We start from the raw sequence: 24,629 nt of genomic DNA on the forward strand, positions 1-24,629 counted from the left end.
CATTTCATATTACATACGTAAATCATGCTGTACACCTGAAACGAATACAATGTTACATGTCAATTACAGCTCAAAAAAGTAAAAAGACTCAGCACAAAACAAGGGTGCATATGGGACAAATACATCAGGACAGCAAACTCTCCACACATTGTTTACAAGTAAAACCCTTCTGTTGACCATCTGGCGGCCAGGTCCAGTCTGACGGTGACAGTTTATCGCCCTGGTCTTGCAGGCTTACACTGGCTGCTGCTTCGCTAGCCTGGGGCATTTTTCCTTTCCCTGTAAGTGGCGCCCTCATTCAACAGCACGTGACTCGGCCCGCTTAGCTCAGCATTTGTTCTTGCTGACGGTACTAAAAAAAAAAAAATCTCTGTTGCGCAAAAGACCCACACGGGTGAGAATAATTTGTGATACAGGTTGAGAAGCAGGGCATGGAACAGTCTGTGTGAGTGGAAACAAGGTATTTTAAAACCTAAGTGTCTTGGGCGGCATCATGAAATTGAGAGTGGAAGTATGTATATATGTGTGGTGGTCTTTCTAACAATCCCCAAGTCCACTCTGCTTCCTCAGACTCCATGGTAATTGCTTAGCGAGTCTTAACAAAGCACCAAAGATGGAGGGGACCTTGCACTCCAAGACCAAACGTTTTCAATCCTCTCACCAGGTCCCAAATAGCCGATTTCTACCCCCAAGAATTGAAACGCTTAGGTCATCCTAAAGCAATTTTTACTGAGCAATTAAGTCCCAGGCACCCTGCACAGCTCTTTATGTGAATTACACTATGCTGCGATAGCCACAACTCACTAGGGAACACGCGAATTTTATCGATGAAGCAAGCGGGGAGACAGGGAATTCCACATCGGATAGCATCTGCGTGAATTACAGTAAAAGTCTACTAGGAAGAGCTAAACAAGTCGCTCAAGGTTCCTTCAGACCCTGGCTATTTTGTATATTTTAGCCCACAAACCACAAGAGCAAAGCGAAGGACCTTTTGATTGCCATAATTTAAAAGCCTCCATTCACCTTTTGCTTCCAATTACCATTTTATAGCGAGTACCCTCGCTGCTAAGGAGAAAGTGGCGATTTTTTAAATTTAAATGGGGCGAGCAGGATCCCGCCTCCGCTTTTAAATTCAATTCAATTCTCAGCGCACAACGACTCTGGGACTGACGCAGCTTCAGTGGAAGAAAAAGGTGGCGCTAGGGCTGGTTTGAGCAGCGGACGCCTGCGCGTTCGGGTTTCCGGGTTTGCCAGCAGGCGGCCGCCGTGGTCACGTGAGCCTTCTGTCACGTGACTGCGGCTACTGGCCTTGACTCGCTGCGGAACAGATGCGTTCGGATTGGGGGGGAAAGGTGGGCGGTGGGGCAAGATGGCGGCGCACCTGTCCTACGGCCGTGTGAATCTGAACGTGCTGCGCGAGGCGGTGCGCCGGGAGCTGCGCGAATTCCTGGACAAGTGCGCGGGAAGCAAGGTGAGGGGCGGAGGTGGAGTCGGCGCCCTCGAGCCCCGTCCGGCCTGGCCTCATCGGGTGCGACCGCCCGAGCTCCAGGCGTCTGAGGTTCCTGGAGCAGGCGGGACCGGTGGGGCGGAGAGAGGGGCCCGCTAATGGGACCTGGGGCAGACAGCCCGGAGTCTGCGTGGCAGCGCACTGTACCGTGGCAGCTGAATGAGCCACCGTGGTGTCTCGGCCCCTGTGAACCAGCTTATGGCAGGTGCTCTTCAGGTCCAGAGGGGCGGGACCGCTGCCCCCTCGGACACCGGGCCCGGAAGGGGAATGGTGTCGTTGATTGCGGCGATCACGCGTGTCGTTACAACTCATACCTTGGAGAGTCTCTGAAGCACCAACACCTTAACCTGCCGCTCGCAGGGATTATGAGAGAAGTTGTAATTACCTTCTAAAATAACACTTTCCTGTTAGACCTTTCCTAGCACCCAGCTCACCACGGAATCAGAAACGGCAGAACGGGGACTTGGTAGAGTTTCTTTTGGGTAATATTACCTCTCCCCTTAGGATTTCTTAGTCCCCCTAAACGGCTGGCAGTACAATTCTGAACAGAAAAAGGAGAACTGAGGAAACTCAGGAGTCAGTCTTGGAAAGACTAGAAACCCAAGAGGTAGTGTGGGCGCTCGCAGCCATTGAGTAAGAAGAAAGCAGGCTAACAACCCCAGTTCAAGCTCCAGAAATGGTGCTGAAATCCGCGCAGGATCCTGGGTTGGATCAGCGTCACCATCCTGGCTGCGGTATTGAAGTCTAGTTTTGTAAAACCTTACCTTTGGGAAACTGGGTGAAGTGTCCCAGGGATCTCTCTTACAACAAAACATCACCTACAGTTATCTCAACAAAAATATCTGTTCAGAGAAAAAGAAATGACCCTGGAATCTAGCCGTCCACGGGCTCCAGGGGCTCAGAGCAATGACCTGCGGGGCGTGAAGTCCTTAGGTTGGAGGCCTCACTCCCTTATGCTGTACTTGGATGTGTTAGTGAACCTTTTGTGAACCTTTTAAAAATTCTTCTTCTGTCGAAGTAAGATTTGTAACACCTACCTTAGAGGTTTTAATTTTATGTAATTGGATTACATGGTTATACATGCAATGCTAGATAGAACCGTTGCCCCTGGCAGTTAACAAATGGTTCGATCTGATTATAGACACACAGCAGAGCACAGTTGCTTCTCTCTGTTGAGGACAGGAGTTCACCTTGGCCCAGCAGTAGCATCGCTTGTCCTTGCAGTTTTTCTTTAGGCCTGCGGGATTGAGTGTAGTCAGAGCCTGTTCAAATTTGTGTTAATTCAGAGTTGGAAGCAGATGGTCCTACTATGTGTGACTGCTGTTTTCTGTTGCTGTTGTCGAGATGCCTGAGATTACCCGTAATAAGAGAATGCTTCTCTTCTCCCTCTTACAGGCAATAGTTTGGGATGAATACCTCACAGGACCATTTGGGCTGATTGCACAGTATTCACTGCTGAAGGTACATGAGCTCTTCGGGTTTTATTCGGGGATTAATGATTCTGCACTTTAGTACTAATAGTAGGATTTTTGCATTTCCTCTTGTTTGGCCTTTCTAAACACCGACATCATTTGTGACCAACATTTCATATGCAGTGGTCCTTTGGCCTGTGATGCTATGCCGACTCTGATCTTAGGGAAGTTGCATTAGGTGACCGTGACCTGGTGTCTTTGATAGTTTATCCGTATGTGAGTGTCACGTGAATTCTGATGCAATGAGCAGTGGCTTCACCCTGAAACTTGGTGCTTTGTACGTCTGGCTTTGGAGAATCCAACTTTGGCTAATTCAGTGTTAAGTGCATTTGACTGGGGGAGTGTATGACGTCTGAGTCTGGATATGACAGGTGAAGACGGGCTTCTCGTTGACCTTTCATGTGCGTGTTTTCCTAGGAGCACGAAGTGGAAAAAATGTTCACCCTGAAAGGAAGTCGTTTGCCGGCAGCTGATGTGAAGAATATTATTTTTTTTGTCAGACCCCGGCTAGAACTGATGGATATAATTGCTGAAAATGTGCTCAGGTATTTCTCAGAGCTTATGTTTGGTCCACAAGAGGATGGCCCTTCGGGTGGTGTTCAGGTGCCAAGCCCCTCATTGCAACTCCATTCTCTTGCCGGTGCGCTGGGAGGTGGTCTTTGGGAACCTGGGGCAGGCAGGAAAGGATAAGAGGGGGCATGCGAAACCTGAACCTGTTCAGACAGCTGGAGAGTGGGGTCATCGTGTAACCCTGTTGTTTTAGGACAGCGGACTGTTTGGACCTGTATCAGTACAAGGGACCCTAATTAAAAAGAAAAACCTCTAACGATTGTTCTTTCAATATACTGAATATAGTGTGCTTGAATCTCGTAAGCAGAGCAAGTGAGAGCTGAGTACAGTTTCATGCTGCATCCCTCTGGGGAGGAAGTCGTCCTGCCCGGTCTGCGCTCTGCGGTGCAGGGGATTGATGTGGCCCCGAAAACCGTAAAAGCAATTGTGCTATTTTGGGAGGTTCACCGATCAGGAGAGTAGAGGTTGGAGTCAGCAATGATCTTTCGTTTTAATTTAAGACTCTGTATTGCTGCATTGGTTTGGTTTAAAAAGCCATTTGTTGTCATGAAGACACAGATATCCTGTTTCAATAAACCTGAGAGCTTTAATGCCCCATAAATAGTTTAAGAGGAAGCTAGAAAATGCATTTACAAAGTTGTCCGGGGATCGATGCTGCTTTCCCGTCAGGGAGGAAAAAAACAGAGCGACTGCAGCAACCGGGGTCTGAAAGTCAACACTGGTGTCTTCATCCAGCCAGCATTTATTTAGTGCCTGCTGTGTACCCAGCATAGGACCAGGCTCTGGGAGTAACAGAAGCAGCACAGCCTGTGACCCCGAAGTGTGCCCGAGCTGACAAACGGCACTTCTTTTGCAGTGAAGACAGGCGGGGCCCGGCGAGGGATTTCCACATTCTGTTTGTGCCCCGGCGGAGCCTGCTGTGTGAGCAGCGGTTGAAGGACCTGGGCGTTTTGGGCTCCTTTATTCACAGGGAGGAGTACAGCCTGGACCTCATCCCCTTCGACGGGGACCTCTTGTCCATGGAATCAGAGGGTGCTTTCAAAGTAAGTTTGGTGTTTTCTTTTTTAATGTCGGACGTGAACTTTGGCTAAGTTTATGAGGAAGACAGTGTCAAAGCTATTGTTTTAATGTGCATTTCCTTGGTTATGGGGAAACTGAGCTTTTTCATAGGTATACTAATGTTTAAGATTTTTCTTTTCAGCAAAGTGCTTGTTCATTTTCTTTGCCCATTTTTTCTTTTTGCGGAATTCTTTATACTCGTATATTCTGGATACTTAACCATTGTGGGTTATAAAAGTTGCAAGTGTCTTCTCCAGTGTGTGGCTTGTCTTTTAACTTTAATTATAATACATTTTATCACGTGGGCGTTTCCAGTGGTAAGGTATAAGGTAGTTAAATCTTTTAATAATCGCTTTACTGAGGCATAATTCACATAGCAAAAATTCACCCTTGGTAAGTGTGCGATTCAGCAGTTCTCAATATCCTCACAGAGTTGTGCGACTATCGCCGCTGTCTAATTCTGGGACATTTTCGTCACCCCCAAAGAAACCCACGGCCATCAGCAGCCACTCCCCATCCCCCCGCCCCATCCACTGGCAACACTCGTTTATTGCAGCCTGTGTGGATCTGCCAATTCTAGAAATTTCTTATCAGTGGACCTTAGAATATGTGGTCTTTTGTGTCTGGCTTCTTTTTTAGCATCATACTTTCAAGGTTCATCTATGTTACAACATGTTATAGCATGTATCGGTACTTCATTGATTTTTATTGCCAAATAGCATTCCGTTGTAATGACATCCAACACTTTGTTTGCCATTTATCTGTGGTGGATAGCGGATGACTTTTTGTCTGGGATGACGCTGTGAACAGTCACGCAGGGTTTGTGTGCACGTGTTTTCATTTCTCATAGATGTACCTGCAAGAGGAATTGCCGGGCTACATGGTTAAACTCTGTATTTAACATTGTGAGGAACTGCCAGCCTGTTTTCCAGAGACTAAGGGCTTTAACGCCCCATAAAGAGTTTATGCAGCTACAGCTCATACCCTCTTTTAGAAGAGATTTGTTAACATTTATTTTTAGAGAGAGGGGAAGAGAGGGAGAAAAAGGGACAGAAACATCGATGTGTGGGAGAAACATTAATCGGTTGCCTCTCGGATGTCCCCCACTGGGGACCTGACCCACAACCCAGGCACGTGCCCCGATGGGGAATCGAACCTGTGACCCCTCTGTCCATGGGACAACGCCCAACCAACTGAGCCACAGCAGTCAGGGCTGGAGACTAGAACTTTTGAGAAACACTGGTGTCCTACAGACCATCATGTGAAACTTTTTGTCCCCCAGCATGTTGTTACAATGGTCACCACCTTAAGAGTTAACTTGGGCCCTGGCTGGTATAACTCAGTGGATTGAGCCCGAGCCTGTGAACCAAAGGGTTTCTAGTTCAATTCCCAGTCACGGCACATGCCCACGGGCCAGGTCCCCAGTAGGAGATGTGCAAGACACAACCACACATTGATGTTTCTCTCCCTCTCTCCTTCCCTTCCCCTCTCTCTGAAAATAAAATAAATACAATAAAAAAAAGTTAACTTGGGCAGAACTCGCTGGCATGAGTGGCGCATCTGGTAACAGAGTTTCAGGGCTCTTCTGTTCTGCGCTCCCCACGGGTTTGCTTGCACTGAATCTGCTCCAGCGACGGTGCAGATTTTTCATAAGAAATTTCAAACATACGAACAATTGGAAGAATTGTACTGGGAGCACCCACGCACCCATCACCCAGATCCTGGAATTGACATTTTGCCATGTTCACTTTATCACACCTCTGTAACGGTGTCCTCGCTTACAGTTATTCACATCCGCGTAATGAATGTGAATTGGCAGCCGCTGAGGAGGACTTGTCCTGGCCTGACAAAACCTGTCCAGGAGCGAGCTCCTGTTTATTTAATTAGGGACTTGCAGAGAAGCACAGAATTATTTTCGGCTCAGATCTTCAAGCCCTGGGCTTTGTACATTCAGTTAAGGATTGTGTTTAGATATCAAGCATTTTGCCTGGACGGTAACGCTAGTTCTGCCGAGTCTTAAATTCAAACCTGATTTCTGATGGAGCTGCGTTTTGCTTAGTTACGTGCTTTTTAAACTGTGAGCATGATTTAGCGTTCCTTGGATCCGGAGGCACTCTGGACCTTTCTGTGTTTGCGGGACACGGTGAGGACCGTCTCCAGTGTTGCACTGTGCAAACCGCAGGGCTTCGAGTGCTGCCCGGTCTGATGCTCGGTGACAGTGCTAAGCATAGTGTGACCTTAGTTTGTATGGATGAAACCCAGCACGTACAAAATCTATGACCTTTGTAAAAACAATATGAAAAGTTACTTTGCAAGGTCAGAAATTATGTGTATTCACTTATTTATTTTTTAAGATTTTATTTACTTGTTTTTAGAGAGAGGGGAAGGGAAGGAGAGAGGCAGAGAAACATCAGTGTGTGGTTGCCTCTCACGCACCCCATACTTGGGACCTGGCCTGCAACCCGGGCTTGTGCCCTGACTGGGAATCGAACCAGTGACCCTTTAGTTCGCAGGCCTGTGTTCAATCCACTGAGCTACTCCAGCCAGGGCAAATTATGTTTATTTAATGGGTATTAGCTTTTGGCCTTCCCAAAATACTCTTGGCTTGAAATACCACGTGGAATTTTGCACATGCCAAATAGAGTTGAGATATTAGTACAGTCACCCCAGTGCCAATCATGTTAGAGCAAAGTGAGTTAATTTGTATATCTTTTTTAAAAAATAGAGTCATAAAAAATGTTTTGGTGGTAATACAATTTTTAAGTTAAAAAAAATAAATGCTCTTTTGAGATATATTCCCTAATATTTTTTTCTTGAACTTTTTCTTACCTCTGCTCCAGTCAGGAGTGTTAAGTAATTTTGGCAGAAAGTACGTCTGTCGACGTTCTTGGTTTTGGCCTGTCGTAGTCAGTGAAACCGTAAGCTACGCAGGACTTGGAAGAGCCAGCCACCTTTTCTTCCTTGATCCCTCGGCCATCCCTGTCCCTCCCTCCCGGCTCTGCACTCTAGAGCTCCATTTGTGAGTGGGTGATGGTTGTAAAATATGCAAATGATTTGCAGTCAAAGCTGACATTTATTAAGCACTGAACACGTTTCAGGTGCTAATCCTAAAGCTACGCTGATAAGTATTTTTCTCACTTAGCCCTTACGTTGTGTGGAATATGCTCCCTTCTGCAGAGGAATACACTGAAGCACAGAGAGGTTATCTCGCTACCTAGGGGCCAGCTGGGAAGTGACAGCAGTGGGGTGGGGTCGGATCAGGGCCCCTGAGCCCAGAACCTGCGCCCTTACCCTCCAGTGTCCGAGTTGATAGCTTCCCTCTCTCCCTTCTCTGCTGGTTCTATGTTTATCTTTTTTTGTTTGTTTGTTTAAAGATTTCATTTATTTTTATTTTTTTTTAATTTTTATTGTTATTCACTATGTGTATCTTTTTAGCTGTTTTACAATGCAAAAATAAAAGTATATTTTTGTATACTTGACAAAACACACTTTGTGTATTTTATAAAGTAAAATACAGTGTGTAAAATCAAGATCATACTTTTAAGATTGTTCAACCATCCTTTTTCCTTTCTCACGATATTATGGCTGTTGGTGCATCTGAAAACCTGCCTCATGTCTGTAAAAATCCAAAGCGTCCTTTTGTGTGCTCATCGGGGAGTTTGGGGGTGAGAGAATATGTGCATTTGTGTATATTAGCCTGGGGCCCTCCCAAAACGTCCTACCAAAGTTTGCAGTCACCACAGCGAATGAGGGAACCCGTGTAAGTCTCTTCATTCATCAGTAATTTATGCAAGAGCGGTATAAACTAAGAGCTGGCATGCCTGGTGAACACTTTCCTTCCAGAAGGTTCTGCCCCAGGAGAGTTGCTTCCATGGCTGTACCCTGATAGCTGAGCTGTTCGCCTTGTGGTGTGAAGTGCCACACAGCAGCTTTTTAAAAGGCACTTGGGTCCCATCTCCTGTGTCCCCAGCAAGGTAGAAACTGTCTTACCCACTGCCAAGCCCTGGTGCCGGACATAGGTGGGCACCCCGATGACTGGGGCCTGATAGTAACCCTAATGGGCGCTTCCTCCCCGCAGGAGTGCTACCTGGAGAGTGACCAGACCAGCCTCTACCACGCAGCCAAGGGGCTGATGACCCTGCAGGCCCTGTATGGGACCATCCCCCAGATCTTCGGGAAAGGAGAGTGCGCACGGGTGAGAAACACGCGAGTCTGGTGGTGAAGGAGGAGCCCCCTAGCACCCTGAAAGGGGGGAGGAGTGGGAAGCCATTTACAAACGAGCCCCATCAATCCTTTTTCGCCTACTTGCTAAAGTGTGTTCATAACCCCGAATGGCTGTGCGGTGTTTTGTGGACCTGCCCAGAGCAGCAAAGCATTTGAGGTGCCCAGCGTGCATGTGAGCAGCCGGAGTTGACCAAAGCGGTGCTCTGCCTCGTTTCAGCTCCTACTGCAAACAGTATCCTCTCTGCCACTAAACGTGGCCATGCACTACTTAATGCCACTTTTTTTTTGCATTTCTTGCTTGTTGTTGGTGATTTTGCTGTTAAAACAGCCCCCAAGCACAGTGCCAACGTGCTGTCTAGTGCCCCCGAGTGTTAGGTTAGCTTCACTCAGGCGTGAGTGATGGTGCTGTTGGCTGTGGGTTCAATGTCAGTGAATCACCAGTATCTACTCAACAAATTATCTTCGAACAGAAGCACGTGAAACAAGGTCCCATCTGCCCAGAGCTCGCGGGAGCCTCGCCCCGTGTTTCCCCTGCGAGCGGTGGCTCGGTATTCACGAGTTCATGTTCGTGGCAGCTTTACAGAATGGGACGGCCAGAACAACAGAAGCAGGCCAGGACAGAAATACAGGAGCGGCAGTCCAAGTGCTCAGCCAACAGAGCGTGCTTTTCTGCCGCCGCTTATTTCTTACTGACCTCGCTATTGCACGGTTTTTCTCTTCTGTTACTTTTTTGATTGCCTTTCTGTTTTGAGCTGAATTTTAAAATCTGCTGGTTCCCGGGAGGGTCCCGCCTAATCCACTGTTTTGTTTCCAGCAAGTGGCCAATATGATGATCAGGATGAAGAGAGAGTTCACAGGAAGCCAAAATTCAATATTTCCTGTTTTCGATAATCTCTTGTTGCTCGATCGAAACGTGGATTTATTAACACCTCTTGCCACTCAGCTTACGTACGAAGGACTCATCGATGAAATTTATGGCATTCAGAACAGTGAGTAAAGTGTCGTCTATTTTTACCAATAGGTCACCTGATAAAAACATTCAGAAGGTCATTTTTTTTTAAGGTGTTTTCTTTGCATATAAGTGAGAAAATGATTGAAAATATAAAAATACTGCTTTTGACGCTTAGACACTAGAGGTAAGCAGCATCCGAGCGAGCTGTCGGTCACACCAGGGCTGGGAGGGTGTGCTGTGGGAGGACTGTGCTTGTCCCCTGTGAGCAGAGGCCCAGGGTTAGCTACAAGTGACACTGCAGTTTGGATAGGACAGGAGCTCACGGCCGGCAGTTGTGCGGGGAAGCTGTGGGAGAGGTGGCCTTGGGGAGAGGTTGGAAAGGGGAGTGGTGGCCACGGGCAGGCAGCCGGGCTGAGCAGGGAATGGAGGTGACCAGCCAGCTAAAGCAGAGAACGTGGCGGGGACGGGAATCTAGGGGCGAGGCTGACTCGGGAGGCCGGGGACCCTCGATGGAAGCCTGCAGGGGTTTAGGCTCCACAGATTTTTAGTTGGGGGTCACAGACGCGTGTGATTTGGTTTTGGCCCACACGATGTTCGTTTGTTTCTGTCAGCGTTTAAAACTGGAGACAACTTTAATAAGAATCCTGATTTATTTGTTTATGATCAGAGTATACTCTGATAATGGAAAGATCAAAACCTCAACGCCGTGCACCGTTTTTTGGTAAAGGCGGCTCACATCTTTCCTGAGTGGGAGAACTCTGCCTCATGCCCGGGCACCAGAGTGGTTCTTCCAGAAAATGCACACGGGTGCCCGTTCCCTCCACGTTGCCCAGGTTATGTGAAGTTACCTCCAGAGAAATTTGCACCCAAGAAGCAGGGCGACGGCGGTAAGGATCTTCCCACAGAAGCCAAGAAGCTTCAGTTGAATTCCGCAGAGGAGCTGTACGCGGAGATCCGGGACAAGAACTTCAACGCGGTGGGCTCCGTGCTGAGCAAGAAAGCCAAGGTGATCTCAGCAGCGTTCGAGGTGAGCCAGCTCAGTTGTCCTCCTGCTGCGCCTATCCCAGGCTGGACTGCCCGCCACCAGGCCGTGGGAGCTGCCCACAGGTCCAGCCAGGTTTCCTTTTAGCTTCCTCCCAGGCCCGTGAGAAAAGGTATTTTATTAAGTTTTTCTCCCCCTTCCTCTTTTCTGGGGCTCGAGACAGTGTTTGCACTTTACCACCTTTTGACAGAAACCTTTGTTTTCCCTTCTTTTTCATTATTTCCAACCTTCCTTAAGAGGAAGCCAGCTGTACTATAAATAAAAGATCCTCTGGGATAGAACTTGCAGTTTGGGGTGAGAACTCCAAGTTTGGCCGACATGCCCGTGAAGGGGACCCCTGCAGGCATGCCTGGTGATAATGACGGCGAGGTCCCCGGAGCCTGGGGCTTTTACATTGGTGGCCTCGTTACCACGTTCACACTGCCTCCCGCCCATCCCTGTTTGGTTCGTGGTTGAGCTCATTTTGGAAAGGTGGGAAATCAGCGAGATGATGGGCTGAATACTAGGTCTTACAGACAGGAACTTGGAGAATTTTTGAAAACTAGTTTTCCACTGAGTCGGTATTTCCAGATTTCTTCTTTCTTAGGAATTGTATTCATTAATTGATTTTCCTGTTTCTGAAGCTATTTTGGTCTAAATGATTCAGTTTTGTGGAAAAACATTTTCTCATCACTAAGCAAGGTTCCCTTGGTTCATGGACAATATTTAAGTCCGCGGTTCAGTAGGAAGAATGGATTTTTTCTTATTATAGAGGGAACTTCCTGGTGTTCACGTTCCCCTCTTAACATAATGTTTTCAGTTCAGTGTTTTCCTCTGAAGTGTCTGCGGTTTACCCAGTACCGCCCCCCACAGACACTCACAGCATGGGCCAGCACCTGGGACGAGAAAACCGTGGGCGTTTGCTCTCCGAGGAGGTACTAATGCCACGCGCAGGCCCCGCGAACCTTCCTTTTCTGTTTTTCTATGTGATGTTGGAGCTGGATTAGGATTGGAGCTGACTTATTTGTATCCATTCTTTCTGTCACATTAAAATAAACTAAACATCAGGACTTCTGGCCAAGATGGAGGCGTAGGTAGACACACTGCGCCTCCTCGCACAACCAAAAGAAGGACAACCACAGTTTAAAAACAAAAAACAACCAGAACTGCCTGAAAATCAAACTGTATGGAAGTCCAACAGCCAAGGAATAAAGAAGAAACATTCATCCAGACCAGTGGTAGGAGGAGCGGAGATGGGCAGCCAGGCGGAGAGGACTCGCAGCAACGCGGCGGCTGGTGGACCCAGCAAGGTGGCGGATTGTGGAGCAGGTGACAGACCCACAACCCAGGGCTCCAGCACAGGGGAAATAAAGCCTCAAACCACTGATTGAAAACACCTGTGGGGGTTGAGGTGGCAGTAGGAGAAACTCCCAGCCTCACAGGAGAGTTCATTGGAGAGACCCACAGGGTCCCAGAACGTACACAAACCCACCCACTCGGGAAGGAGCACCAGAGAGGCCCAGTTTGTGGGTAGCGGAGGGGGTGACTGAAATCCGGCAGAGAGTGGAGCAGGCGCCATTGCTCCTTATTGGCCCCTCCCCCACATACAGCATCACAGTGCAGCGACTAGGGTTACCCCGCCCTGGTGAACACCTAAGGCTCCACCCCTTTAAGTAACAGACACGCCCAGACAAAAAAATGGCCCCAATGAAAGAGCAGATCAGAGCTCCAGAAAAAATACAACTAAGCAACGAAGAGATAGCCAACCTATCAGATACACAGTTCAAAACACTGGTAATCAGGAAGCTCACGGAATTGGTTGAATTTGGTTGCAAATTAGATGAAAAAATGAAGGCTATGCTAAGAGAAACAAAGGAAAATGTACAGAGAACCAATAGTGATGGGAAGGAAACTGGAACTCAAGTCAACAGTGTGGACCAGAAGGAAGAAAGAAACATCCAACCAGAAAAGAATGAAGAAACAAGAATTCAAAAAAATGTGGAGAGGCTTAGGAACCTCCAGGACATCTTTAAACATTCCAACATCCGAATCATAGGGGTACCAGAAGGAGAAGAGGAAGAGCAAAAAATTGAAAACTTATTTGAACCAATAATGAAGGAGAACTTCCCTCATCTGGCAAAGGAAATAGACTTCTGGGAAGTCCAGGAAGCTCAGAGAGTCCCAAAGAAGCTGGACCCAAGGAGGAACACACCAAGGCACATTATAATTACATTGCCCAAGATGAAAGAGAAGGAGAGAATCTTAGAAGCAGCAAGAGAAAGGGACACAGTTACCTACAAAAGAGTTCCCATAAGACTGTCAGCTGATTTCTCAAAAGAGACCTTACAGGCAAGAAGAGACTGGACAGAAGTATGCAAAGTCATGAAAGGCAAGGACCTACATCCAAGATTGCTCTATCCAGCAAAGCTTTCATTTAGAATGGAAGGGCAGATAAGTGCTTCTCAGATAAGGTCAAGTTAGAGGAGTTCATCATCACCAAGCCCTTATTATATGAAATGTTAAAGGGATTTATCTAAGAAAAAGAAGATAAAAAATATGAGCAGTAAAAATGACAGCAAACTCACAGTTATCAACAACCACACCTAAAACAGAAACAAAAGCAAACTAAGCAAACAACTAGAACAGAAACAGAACCACAGAAATGGAGATCACATGGAGGGTTGTCAATAGGGGAGTGGGAGGGGGAGGGGGGAAAGGTACAGAGAATAAGTAGCATAAATGATAGGTAAAAAATAGATAGGGGGAGAGTAAGAATAGTATAGGAAACGTAGAAGCCAAAGAACTTATAAGTATGACCCATGGACATGAACTATGGGGGGGAATGTGGGAGGGAGGGGGTGTGCAGGATGGAGTGGAGTGAAGGGGGGGAATGGGACAATTGTAATAGCATAATCAATAAAATATATTTTTTTTAAAAAATGCGGGGAGGAGAGAGGCCCTGGGTGTTGGTGCAACACCCCCCCAGGCGAGCTCTGTGTGAATGGAGTTGGTTGCTAGTAATCGCTGTGAAGTGCTGTGCCGGCTCCAGCCCAGCCTAAGCCCCTGTTTGCTAGTAGGAACTCTTAGATGGCTGTGGGGGCTCAGGAAACACTACCTTAGAAGGGGGGGGCAGTCAGGAAACTCTGCTTTAGGTGATTATAGGGGCCCAGGAATCGTAACCTTAGGAGACTGGGGACCCTGGAAATTCTGCCTTAGGTAATTGTGGTCACCTTGGATGTTCAATTTTAGGTGATCGTGGCAGCCCAGGAATCTCTACTTTAGCTGATTGTGAGCCTGAGGAATCTGCGTTATGACTGGGGGGGCCCAGGAATCCCATCTCAGCTGATTGTTAGGGGCCAGGACAGTATACCTCAGGTGTTGCATGGCCAGGGACTCCACCTTAGGTAACTGAGGGGGCCTAGGGAACCCACCTTAGGCGATTGTTTGGGCCAGGATAGTCTGCTTTCGGTAATGGGCGGGGCGGGGGGGGGCGGGGAATTCTAAATTAATAGAGCCTAAGCCCAGGAAATACTACTTAAGGTAATTGTGGGCCCAGGAAACTACACCTTAGATGACTGTTGGGGGTGCCTAGGATACTCTACCATAGGGTGTGGGGACCCAGAACTCTTTTTTTTGAAATCGGCTTTATTGGGATGATAGTGGTTAATAGAAACATACAGGTTTCAAGTGTACAACTCAATAAGTAAAGCATCATCTGCGTGAAAAAAATTAAAAAAATAAGAATAAACTAAACATCACTGAGCTACACGAAGAACAGAGCTCCTAAAGTATCTTCCCTTCTCGATGGTCCTGCCCGCTTCAGGAAAGGCACAACGCCAAGACGGTGGGGGAGATCAAGCAGTTCGTGTCCCAGCTGCCCCACATGCAGGCGGCGAGGGGCTCGCTCGCAAACCACACTTCGATCGCAGAGTTGATCAAAGACATCACGAGTGAGTGCCGCGGGGTCGTGGGGGCGGTCTGGTCATTGGCACCGCTGTGATCCTCCTTGTTAAGTGCACAGAGGTCCACATTTAAGCGCGTGCCATTTGTGGTTAACACGTTTCTTTTTATTAGTACAATGATGTAATCATATGGTAAAATCTTTGGAATATCAATAAGAAAAAATTCTTCCCTAAGTTTGCCACTATAACCTGAGGCAGTGAAGTTTTTAGTCTAGTATTTTTTGCTGTTGTTCAGAGTGATTTAATTAGAGCAATGTGATGTTTCTGTTTCTGTTTGTTTTTCACTTGAACTTTCTGCAGAATTGGTAGCCAGCATGCAGTGAGTGTTTTGAAAGAGTGTGGATGATGTATATTAAACCGAAGGCAAGTTTATTCATTAAAACGCAGGCTGTAAAAGCTGCATAGGAAGGAGATTGGTCGGGGCCTGGATTATGAAGTACACTCCGAATCTTAAATGCAGAGCAGTGCCGGAAAGTCGAGTCTTCCCTTGTTAATAGAAATCAGTTGAAACTGGGTTGAATCTGATGATGAAATACTCTGGGGAAAAGAGCTCTCTCTGACACCCAGGCAAAGTTTTTGAGATCCGTATTTGAACTGTGAGGATGGCCCGGGGGTGGGAGCGGGCCGACTGCATCTCCGTGTGACGGGGAGCACAGGGCTGCAGGGTGGCCGTGCTTTTCCAGGATCCCCATCGGGGGGCAGTTTCAGCCTTTTGCCTGCTTGCTTTTTCCCATGTCTTCTCCTTTCACTGTGTTCTGTCCGTAGAAGCACGCTGCTCAAATAAATGGACGTTTATTTAATCTCTCTAAGTTGCAAATTTCCTAATTACATTTTAGCTTCTGAAGACTTCTTCGATAAGCTGACGGTGGAGCAGGAGTTTATGTCTGGAATAGACACCGATAAGGTAGGTGAAGGGTGAAACCGTCAAACAAATAATGGCTGCTCGCCAAACACACGGTTATAGCTAGAAAAGCAGCAGTTTTGACCGCAGTGTGTTGCTTTTTTCAAGAGCAAATGCAAAATGTGAACATGCATGTCTTATCAAGTGACAGACATTCAGCATCACGCTGTGGAGGGCTCTTTCTGCGTCACAGAGAGGCGAGGCCCAGCCCCTGGAGTGGAGGAGCTGGAAGGGCTGTGCCAGGCGGCCGAGGGTATTTGCTTTTAGAGAGACATGGTCAAAGAATTTCTAAACATACTCACCTCTATGAATTAAGTTAAATTATGTAATCTTTGAAAATTTCCACCGTCTAGAGACAGTCCTCTTTGTGGTAAATTGCTGCTGTGCGGGGGGAGACTAGGCCCGCACGCCTCTCGGGAGGCAGTGCACAGGGACAGGGGTGTCCAGACGGGCATCCAGGTGGCCGAGCGTGGCCACAGGGCCTGGTGCTTCTGGTGACTAGGGGTGGGTGGCAGGGGCTGGGGGGGCTTAGGGAATGTGGGGAGAGTGAGCCCTTCTCCCACAGAGCTCCGTTATCTGACTTTGAAGAAGAATAGTATATAGCGAGTCCCTGAGGTCCCCAAACCAGGGGCTGGTGCACATCTGTCTGTACTTGCCTTCCAGGCCAACAGCTACGTCGAGGATTGTATCGCTCAAAAGCACCCTCTGATCAAGGTGTTAAGACTAATTTGCCTCCAGTCTGTGTGCAACAGTGGACTCAAACAAAAAGTTTTGGATTACTACAAACGAGAAATTCTCCAGGTCAGTATGGTGTTTAATGACGGATTTGCCAAGGGAGAAAACTTTAAAAAAAAAAAAAACTTCCCAAATCTGCCGTTTTGGTACAGTTTCCACTGTCTTTCGCACTTTTTAACACCTGGAGGGGTTGTCCACAGTGTCAGTCACTACGTGCTGTGTTTGCGTCATCACCACCATCGCCACCATCATCACCACCGCCATCATCACCACCATCACCATCACCATCACCACCACTACCATCACCACCCTGCCGTCACCACCACCACCATCACCACCATCACCATCATCACCACCATCACCACCATCATCACCACCACCACCATCAAGTCTATGGAGCATTTGCTGGGTGCCAGGCGCTAGGGGAGAGCTCTGTCGGCATCCATTTGATCCCCACAGCAGCCCCGTGAGTCTCCCCGTGTTATGGGTGGTAAAGCTGAGGCGCAGAGTGGTTGCGTGTCTCCCCTGAGGTCACTCAGCTAGTAAGTCAGCTCCGAAACCCAGCCCCTGGGGTCTAGTGCCCATGCGCCTAACCAGACAGCATTGAAAGGAGGAAGGGAACGCTGCACAGTTTGCATAATTCCTTAGGGGACTCACTGAAATCAAGACTATGCTACGTTATACTAAGGAGAAGCCCAGCAGTGTTTACTTTTCAAATTACCCCTCTGTTTGTAAGTGTCTCAGGCAGTGTATCTGTTGTTACCAGTCACAGTTAAGTACGTTACTGTTAAAACTAAATGTTTGCTCAATTTTTTTTTGTTTTTGTCCTTTTAAAAATTACACAAATAACACATGGGTCCTTTTCATGTAAGGCAGAAGTACACAGAGCAAAATGTAACCCTCCCTGCACCCCACTCCCGCCCCGGCTCCTTGCCCAGATAGGACCAAGGTCAGCGTTGGCTTTGTCTGCTTGCAATCGCCTTCTTTCTTTATATAAAAGAACATTTACGTGCAGTCTCTGGGAGCGAGACTGGCTGGATCCGAGCCCCAGCTGTGTTGTTATTAGCTGTGTGACCTTGGCCAGCTTGTTTGCACTTCTCTGTAAAATAGAGACAATAACGATACCGCTGTCGTGGGGTTATAACAAGGAGGACTGAGTTAATGTATGTGAAGCTCTTAGAACAGAATACTGCTCCCCACACAGAAAATACTATAGAAGTGCTGGCTATGACTTACTAATTTTTAACAAAAATAAAATTCTATATACATAATATTTTATTATTATATTTTTTGCCCTTAAGAATATACCCAAGATACTTTTTGATTGAATGTATTGGGATGACATTGCTTAATAAAATTGTATCGGTTTCAGGGGTACAGGTCTGTAACATGTCATCTGTACACTGTATCGTGTGCTCACCAGCCCCAGTCCAGTCTCCTTCCGTCACTGTCTATCCTCCCTTACCCTCCCTACCTCCCCACACCTCCCTTCAAGATCTTTCTTATCAGGATGTATAGATCTGCCTCATTCTTTTTATAGCTGCTTATATCCCATATAAACACATACTGTACAGACCCTTGAGCAGCGTGGGTGTTGAAAATTCACATGTACTTCGGATTCCCCCTGGAAGCCTAACCGCTGATAGCCCAGCGTTGACTGGAAGCCTTACCGACGCCATGCTAGTCAGTTAACCCGTTTTGTGTGTTCTGTGTGCCGTACGCTGTACTCTCACAGTACGCTGTACTCTCACAGTACACTGAACTAGAGAGAAGACAGTGTTGTTAAAACCAGGAGGAGGAGGAGATGCACTCACAGCACTGTACGTGTGCAGTGAAAACTGTGCTTGCGGAAGCGGGCCTGGGCAGCGCAGAGCCGTGCTGTTGAAGGGCCAGCGGTCACTGATTTGGTGCTCCCTTAGGCTGGGCCCATAAACGCCGATTCCAAGCATTTTAAGTCCCTCTCTGAAGTAACTGAGCTGGGCTGGTCGTGATGGACAAGCGGGTGTCCCTGTGCCCGGGGGCGGGCATTACCTGGCCCGCAGTGACGTGCCCAGAGTACACGCCAGATCGATTGATGGGAAGAGCTCCATTTTGAAAGTCGCAGAAACCCTTCTCCTGATCTGACGTCCAGGCCAAACGGCCTCTCTTGCAGACGTACGGCTACGAGCACATCCTGACCTTGCACAACCTGGAGAAGGCTGGCCTGCTGAGGCCGCAGGCGGGCGGCAGGAACAGTTACCCAACGATCCGGAAGACCTTGCGCCTCTGGATGGACGACGTGAATGAACAGGTAAGGCACCGTCTTCACGTCAGCTCAGCTAGTTACCGGTGAGCAGTCTGCAGTGGCAACGGATTCTACCCGGTCCACGCAGCCCCGTGCTTTCTAAAAACAATTTTCTGATGTTTGTGAAAAAGCAATGCGTTTGTGTGTTCTGTCTGGCAGAACCCCGTCAGGAAACGGGAGGGTGCTCTCACACTGGGCAGTTTGAGGAGAGTTTCATAAAGATGGGGGGGGGGGGCAGCGAGAGGCAGCCCCTACCAGCCGAGGCCTGAGGGCAAGGAGACGGGGCTGTTCCAGACCTGGGCAGAAGAGCTGTAGGGAGCTGCTGTCTCACAAGATGAGGGGTGAGAGGGACACAGCCAGCCTCCAGGGAGTGACAGAGAGGACACGGGCAAGAAGACCCTGACCTCACTGCTGCCTGCCTACCTTTATCTGGTGCCTCCCAGGGGCCAAACCCAAACAGAGGGCGTGGAGCACATTGGTCTAGAGTCTGCAAGTCCGCCCTGGGCTCAGCAGGCCAAGGAGAAGGGCAGAGAAGACCCAGAAGACACAGTGCGCAGTGAAAAGTCAGCAAAATTAAGGCAGACGGTGAAAAGTTAGGTTCCTTCCACGTCTAAGCCCAGTTTCCCCTCAGATGCAACTGTCGTTACCCCCAGCCCATTCTCACCCTTCCAGAAAGAGTCTGTGCGTACACCAACACTTTCACGTAAATGGTGCCGTTCTGTACCGTTGCTCTGCGAAGCAGGGTACACCTCGCCTTACATTACTGTCTATTCCAGTCTTCCTCAGTTTCTTTCTCTTATTTCCTCTTAGGTTTTCGTAAGGGACTTCGTTAGGCTGCATCGTGCGATGAAAGCTAATAATTAGACCGTCTCCTTTCTCAGTAGCAAAGTTGGATTGTCTTTTTCCCAGTTGGAATATAGAGACTTCAATTCCTGTGTTGTGTGATGTAAAGTTTGGCTCTCCTCCCTGTCCTGGCCCACCGCTCCCCACCCCTGTCACCATGGACTCTGTCCTGAAGAACTTCCTGTGACTTACCTCGAGTTTCATAGTTCTTTGTAATAGCTACATAACGGTTTTGCGGACGCACCTTGTCTTATGATTTGACAGACTTCCAGCAATCGTAATTCAGGTTGCTCCCGGTCTTTTACGGGTTCAGACGACGTGGCAGTTCATGTCGGTGCTCTGGGCTAGTCTCCCCGGGTGCCAGCCCCTCGGTAGGATAAGTGCTGACAAGTGGAATTGCCCAGTTACCCTCCAGCAAGTTTCTTGCCAAACTAAGTAACACATTTTCATCTTCAGCACCTAGAGATGCTTTGCGTGGCTTTTCAAGATGTGAGTCAAACGTGAACCTCTGGTTGCTGAGATACGGAGGGTTGCTTGTGGTTTGGCCTCAAACAAATAATTTGGGGTTACCAAAAGGCCACAGTTAGGTGGCTCCAAGGCTCTGTACCTACAGGCTTTTTTCCCCTTTGATTGCTGAACAGAACCCCACGGACATCTCCTACGTGTACAGCGGCTACGCCCCTCTCAGCGTGCGGCTGGCCCAGCTGCTCTCCCGGCCCGGCTGGCGCAGTATCGAGGAAGTCCTCCGCATCCTCCCAGGACCCCACTTCGAGGAACGGCAGCCCTTGCCCACGGGGCTGCAGAAGAAACGTAAGTCCGAGGCCGGGCCCGGCAGGTCACTGTGCACTGTTAGTGCGGCTTTCACGTGTTACGCAGTTGCTCTGGAAAACACATTTGTAAGGTCCTTGGGAGTCAGAGTCCAGTGTAGCCCTTTTGTCAGTCGCTGATGTACATTATAAGCACGGGAGCCCGTCGTTCCCTTAGGGGTAGCGGTTTTCAGCTTCAGAGCAGACATCTTAGCAGTTAGAAAAAGACACGTGAGAGCAAAGTGGCGCATGCCCGAGGTTCAGGTAACCTGTCTGCCCAAGGCACCTTTGACTTTCCTCTCACGAATGACGCAGATTTTTAGGAGGTGGGAAGAGAAGCTAATCAATACCCTTAATTCTGAAATGTTTCAATTTTAGGTCAGCCAGGAGAAAACCGAGTCACCCTGGTCTTTTTCCTCGGGGGTGTGACCTTTGCCGAAATCGCTGCCCTGCGCTTTCTGTCCCAGTTGGAAGATGGAGGCACAGAGTATGTCATCGCCACCACCAAGCTGATGAATGGGGCCACCTGGCTAGAGTCCCTGATGGAGAGACCTCTGTAGGGCACTCAGGGCGCACTGAACTGCGGACTGTGGAGTACAGCGCCCCGTTGAGTGCGTTGCGGGGGGAGTGCAGCCCCGTGGAGGAAGAACGCCAGGGTACAGAATGTGCTTTAGGGGCAGCCTCGTAAATTATGCTGGTCTCTCCTTTCTCCTTCTCTTTTGGGTTCCTAAGGGAAAGGAAGAAAGAAGAACGGGAGAGAACAACCTGGGTAAACAAATACCAGTTTTTAATGTCCTAAGCTCAGGATCTTCATTAGAGACCTCTGGAAATACGTTAAGGACGGTGGGGATGGATAATCTATACAGCCACACAAATGGGGCCCATTCATCAAAAAAGAAAGCAGGGTCCAAGCAGGTTACAAATGGAAATGAAAGGGGGAGTCCAACCCCTGATAAGTAGAGCCGGATTTCTTGAAGCCGCATGCCCAGGGCAGTGGTCAGGCGTGGGGGGCTAGAGGCAGTGTGGCCTCGAGGTGAGATTTCCTTTCCCGCTCAGCGTGGCACGTTATATTCCGTGTCGCCAGCTCTCTTTCTCACCTGATCATTAAGGCAGGTTTTGATTCCTTGTGCTTTTGATTTGTTGGATTCTATACAGCAAGTGATTTGGGGGAGCTTCTTTCCCCAAAACCAAGTTTATGATCTATCCGATCAGCTCCATCTGTGGTACTCACCCAGGGCTTTTGACGTGGAGGAAGGTGATACTTGGGGGCAGCTTCCTGAGGGTTGAGCCATTCAAGGACACTTGCTTAGTGCACACATTATTAACTCCAAGAAGGCACGGCAAAGGTGGATGCCTCCGCCGAGGTTGCCGTTTCCTCCCCTGCCCATCACGGGCCCAGCATCCAGCTGGCCCCGCTGTGAGCGACAGCACTCTTGCTGCTTCAGCATCTTGCAGCTCTGTCTCCCTGGTAACCACCGCATGGACTTCTGTAGCTCTCTGTGGTCGCTCACACTCAGCCCCTTGTGTTTGCTCTATTTGAAAACACCCAATTCCATTTCTTGTCTGGTGACCTTGGTCACCTCTGACACAGCTTGTGGATGAATTCGGAGTCCAGTGGCCACTATTCCCACGGGGACTGCTAGGCCGTGGGAGAGACGGGTAGGGTATAGCTGCCTGATCCAAGCATCTGGAGGAGTTAAGGCCAAAATGATTGTTTCACAGCCCAAGTCTCCAGCAAAACTAGCCGATCCCCCTCTCTGCTGGGGGGCAAAAGTCAGTGCCTGCCCCAGGTGTGGGTTCCCTTGTTGATTAGTAACCACACGTTTTTCCTGTTAGGCACATTGCGTATTATGAAGTGAAAGAGAAATGCTGTATACATTTTTTTAAAGATTTATTTTTAGAGAGGAGAAAGGCAGGGGGTGAGAAACGTTAATCAGCTGCCTCTTTCATGCATCCCAACCAGGGACCGAACCCGCAACCCAGGCCTGTGTCCTGATAGGGAATCAGACCAGCGGCCCTTCACTTAGTGGGAGGACTCCCAACCAACTGAGCCACACGGTCAGGGCTAAATTCTGTATATATGTATTTTTAAATCTCTTTACTATAAGAGTGGGGGGGTAGAAGAGGTAATATTTAAAAGATTTGTTTGTCCTTAATGGCCTTGGCATTCAGTATTTGGAATGGTCTTAATGAGAACAACTCCTGTTTTAGAAACTCCTTTCTCAGACCCTCGTCGTCCCAGGGAGATTAGTTTATGCCTTCCAGCCCCGTGTCTGTCAGCCTCGGCTGCCTGGCAGAGTGAAACGCACGTTGTCCCGCAGTGCTTTTGGCTCACGGGATTCAATTCAAGTCCGGTCAGGTCTCCTTGGCTGCGGTTTCTCGCCCATGAACAGTCGCTCAGCTGTGTCTCATGTGTCTGCATTCACTCGTGGCCCTCCCCTTGCCCGCTCAGAGGATAGTTAGGTCAGCACCTGAAAACGCATTCCTCAGAAGACTCAAAAACATCAATTGCTTCATTTGTATGCAAATAGAAAGTGGTGGATAATTATATATTATACGCCTTTGTGTCAGTTCATTTAATACTTGAAGCCGTCTTTGTCTCAAGGGAGTGTGGCCTTACTGAGAAAGGGTAAGTGAATGGTACGTTTATTCCTGGACAGGGTGGATTGTTTACATCATGTCTGGACTTTTGTCTGCTGGGTAGACAGCCCTGCTATACCAGCAGTCCCCTAGAAAAGGAGTCTGCATAGATAAAGAAGTCCACATAGGCACTGTTTTGTGTCTTACTATAGACTTGAATTTCAGCCAACGGAGAAAAAAGAATTTGAACTGTAGTTTAACTGTGGACCAGAGCATAATGGTTAAAGGAGGCGGATTAAGACCAGCACATCGAGTTCTCGGAGAGAAGTGGGAAGGGAAGACCCTACCTGAGTCCCAGTCTGCTCCAGCTCTGCCCTCAGTGGAAACCGGTTATAATTGGCCATGGTGTGCTGTTTTGCCTCTTGTTCTTGGTTGTATGTGAAAGACTGGCCTGTCACCAGAGGGGAGTGTTTGTATTCAGCAGAGCTGAGTTCAAGAGGAAATACTTTAAAATAGCAAAGTGAACTGAGTGCAGACAGGGAGAGGGGCTGTGATAGAGACGGCAAGAGACAGGCATGCAGACATCACAGAGTCCGTGAACTACACTCTGGAGCCTGGTGCACTGAATCGTGTGGTTTAACGTGATGGCGTGCTATTGGAAACCGGGTTCCTCTTGTCAAACGGTCGGAGAAGAGGGCAGTCGTGTAACATTTCTCAGATCCTTATATTTCTAAATGAATGCACACGAACTCCAAGCCACATAATGTTTCTCAGTTGTTCCTCCATTGCTGTAAAATAGCCTAAATCGGGTGGTGACCAGAGGCTGCAAGGACTAGAATGCATAACCGCCTGGAGACATCCATTTGAAGGGTGTGAGACGTAAAGGGGAAGAGCATGGGCCTACTTTTTTTAACATGTATTTTTTAGACAGGGAGGAAGAGAGAGAAACATTGATTGGTTGCCTCTTGTTGCACCCTGACTGGGGACTGAACCTGCAACCCCAGGCATGTGCCCTGACTGGGAATCAAACCAGTGGTGACCTTTCACTTTGTGGGACAACACCCAGCCAACCGAGCCACACTGGTCGGGGCAGAGTTGGCCTGTTTTAATAGCCTCTCTCTTCATCTGTTCCTTTGGTGTGGGATGAGGGTATAATCTCAGCCATACTTTCTTCCCTGTGACTACGCAGGACACAGAAGCCCTTGAGATGACCAATTCTCTCGGGGAGCAATTACTGACTGACTTCCTGAGCAGCTTGATAATGGTCTGCTCTGGTTTGCAGCTGAGCTGCGGCCGGGCAATGATTTGATAATAAGAGATGCTGATCAAATTAAAGGGCCATTTGCTTCTGGATGATAATGGTGATAAAAGGGTTGGTGTACACACTGCCTGCTTCTTTTTTTAACGTCAAGAAAAAAAACTGACTACAAACTGGTACAAAAACAAAATAAGCAGCAGCATAGTTTGTGTTTTCTTTCACTAGTACATCTGGGAAAAGGTCTGTTCTGTATTTGCGGCAGTCTTGACTGGATCGTTTTGCTTCCTTTTGGGGGGACTTGAAAGTGGAAGCGGGTACATTGGGAAGGTGGCGGTGATGACGAGCCCAGTCTAACCTGCCCAGTCTGTGAACTGGAGCCACTCGGGAGAACGGTCCTCCACTCCTCGTCCTTGCACACACGCACGCTCACGTTTGCACGTTTTTTAAGACAACGG

The 24,629-nt window shown here is 48.3% G+C and overlaps 1 protein-coding gene across 1 annotated transcript; it reads left to right on the top strand.

Moving 5' to 3' along the window:
- Nucleotides 1-1,302: 1,302 nt before the first annotated feature.
- VPS33A (VPS33A core subunit of CORVET and HOPS complexes) lies at nucleotides 1,303-22,886 on the top strand. The gene is made up of 13 exons (XM_024566918.3): nucleotides 1,303-1,471; nucleotides 2,903-2,968; nucleotides 3,397-3,524; nucleotides 4,406-4,592; nucleotides 8,687-8,803; nucleotides 9,647-9,821; nucleotides 10,618-10,811; nucleotides 14,629-14,755; nucleotides 15,604-15,671; nucleotides 16,332-16,469; nucleotides 18,556-18,693; nucleotides 20,172-20,340; nucleotides 20,715-22,886. Exons 1-13 carry the CDS (start codon nucleotides 1,370-1,372, stop codon nucleotides 20,894-20,896), a joined length of 1,791 nt encoding a protein of 596 aa, XP_024422686.1. The 5' UTR covers nucleotides 1,303-1,369; the 3' UTR covers nucleotides 20,897-22,886.
- The last annotated feature ends 1,743 nt before the right edge of the window (nucleotides 22,887-24,629 follow it).

This window comes from Desmodus rotundus, chromosome 7, assembly GCF_022682495.2.
Source record: "Desmodus rotundus isolate HL8 chromosome 7, HLdesRot8A.1, whole genome shotgun sequence".
In the NCBI taxonomy this organism is placed as follows: Eukaryota; Metazoa; Chordata; class Mammalia; order Chiroptera; family Phyllostomidae; genus Desmodus; species Desmodus rotundus.

Coding starts and splice junctions, on each gene's coding strand:
- VPS33A (XM_024566918.3), top strand. CDS start 1,370: ATGGCGGCGCACCTGTCCTACGGCCGTGTGAATCTGAACGTGCTGCGC. Junction 18,694..20,171: donor TGGACGACGTGAATGAACAG/GTAAGGCACCGT, acceptor ATTGCTGAACAG/AACCCCACGGACATCTCCTA. Junction 20,341..20,714: donor CACGGGGCTGCAGAAGAAAC/GTAAGTCCGAGG, acceptor TTTCAATTTTAG/GTCAGCCAGGAGAAAACCGA.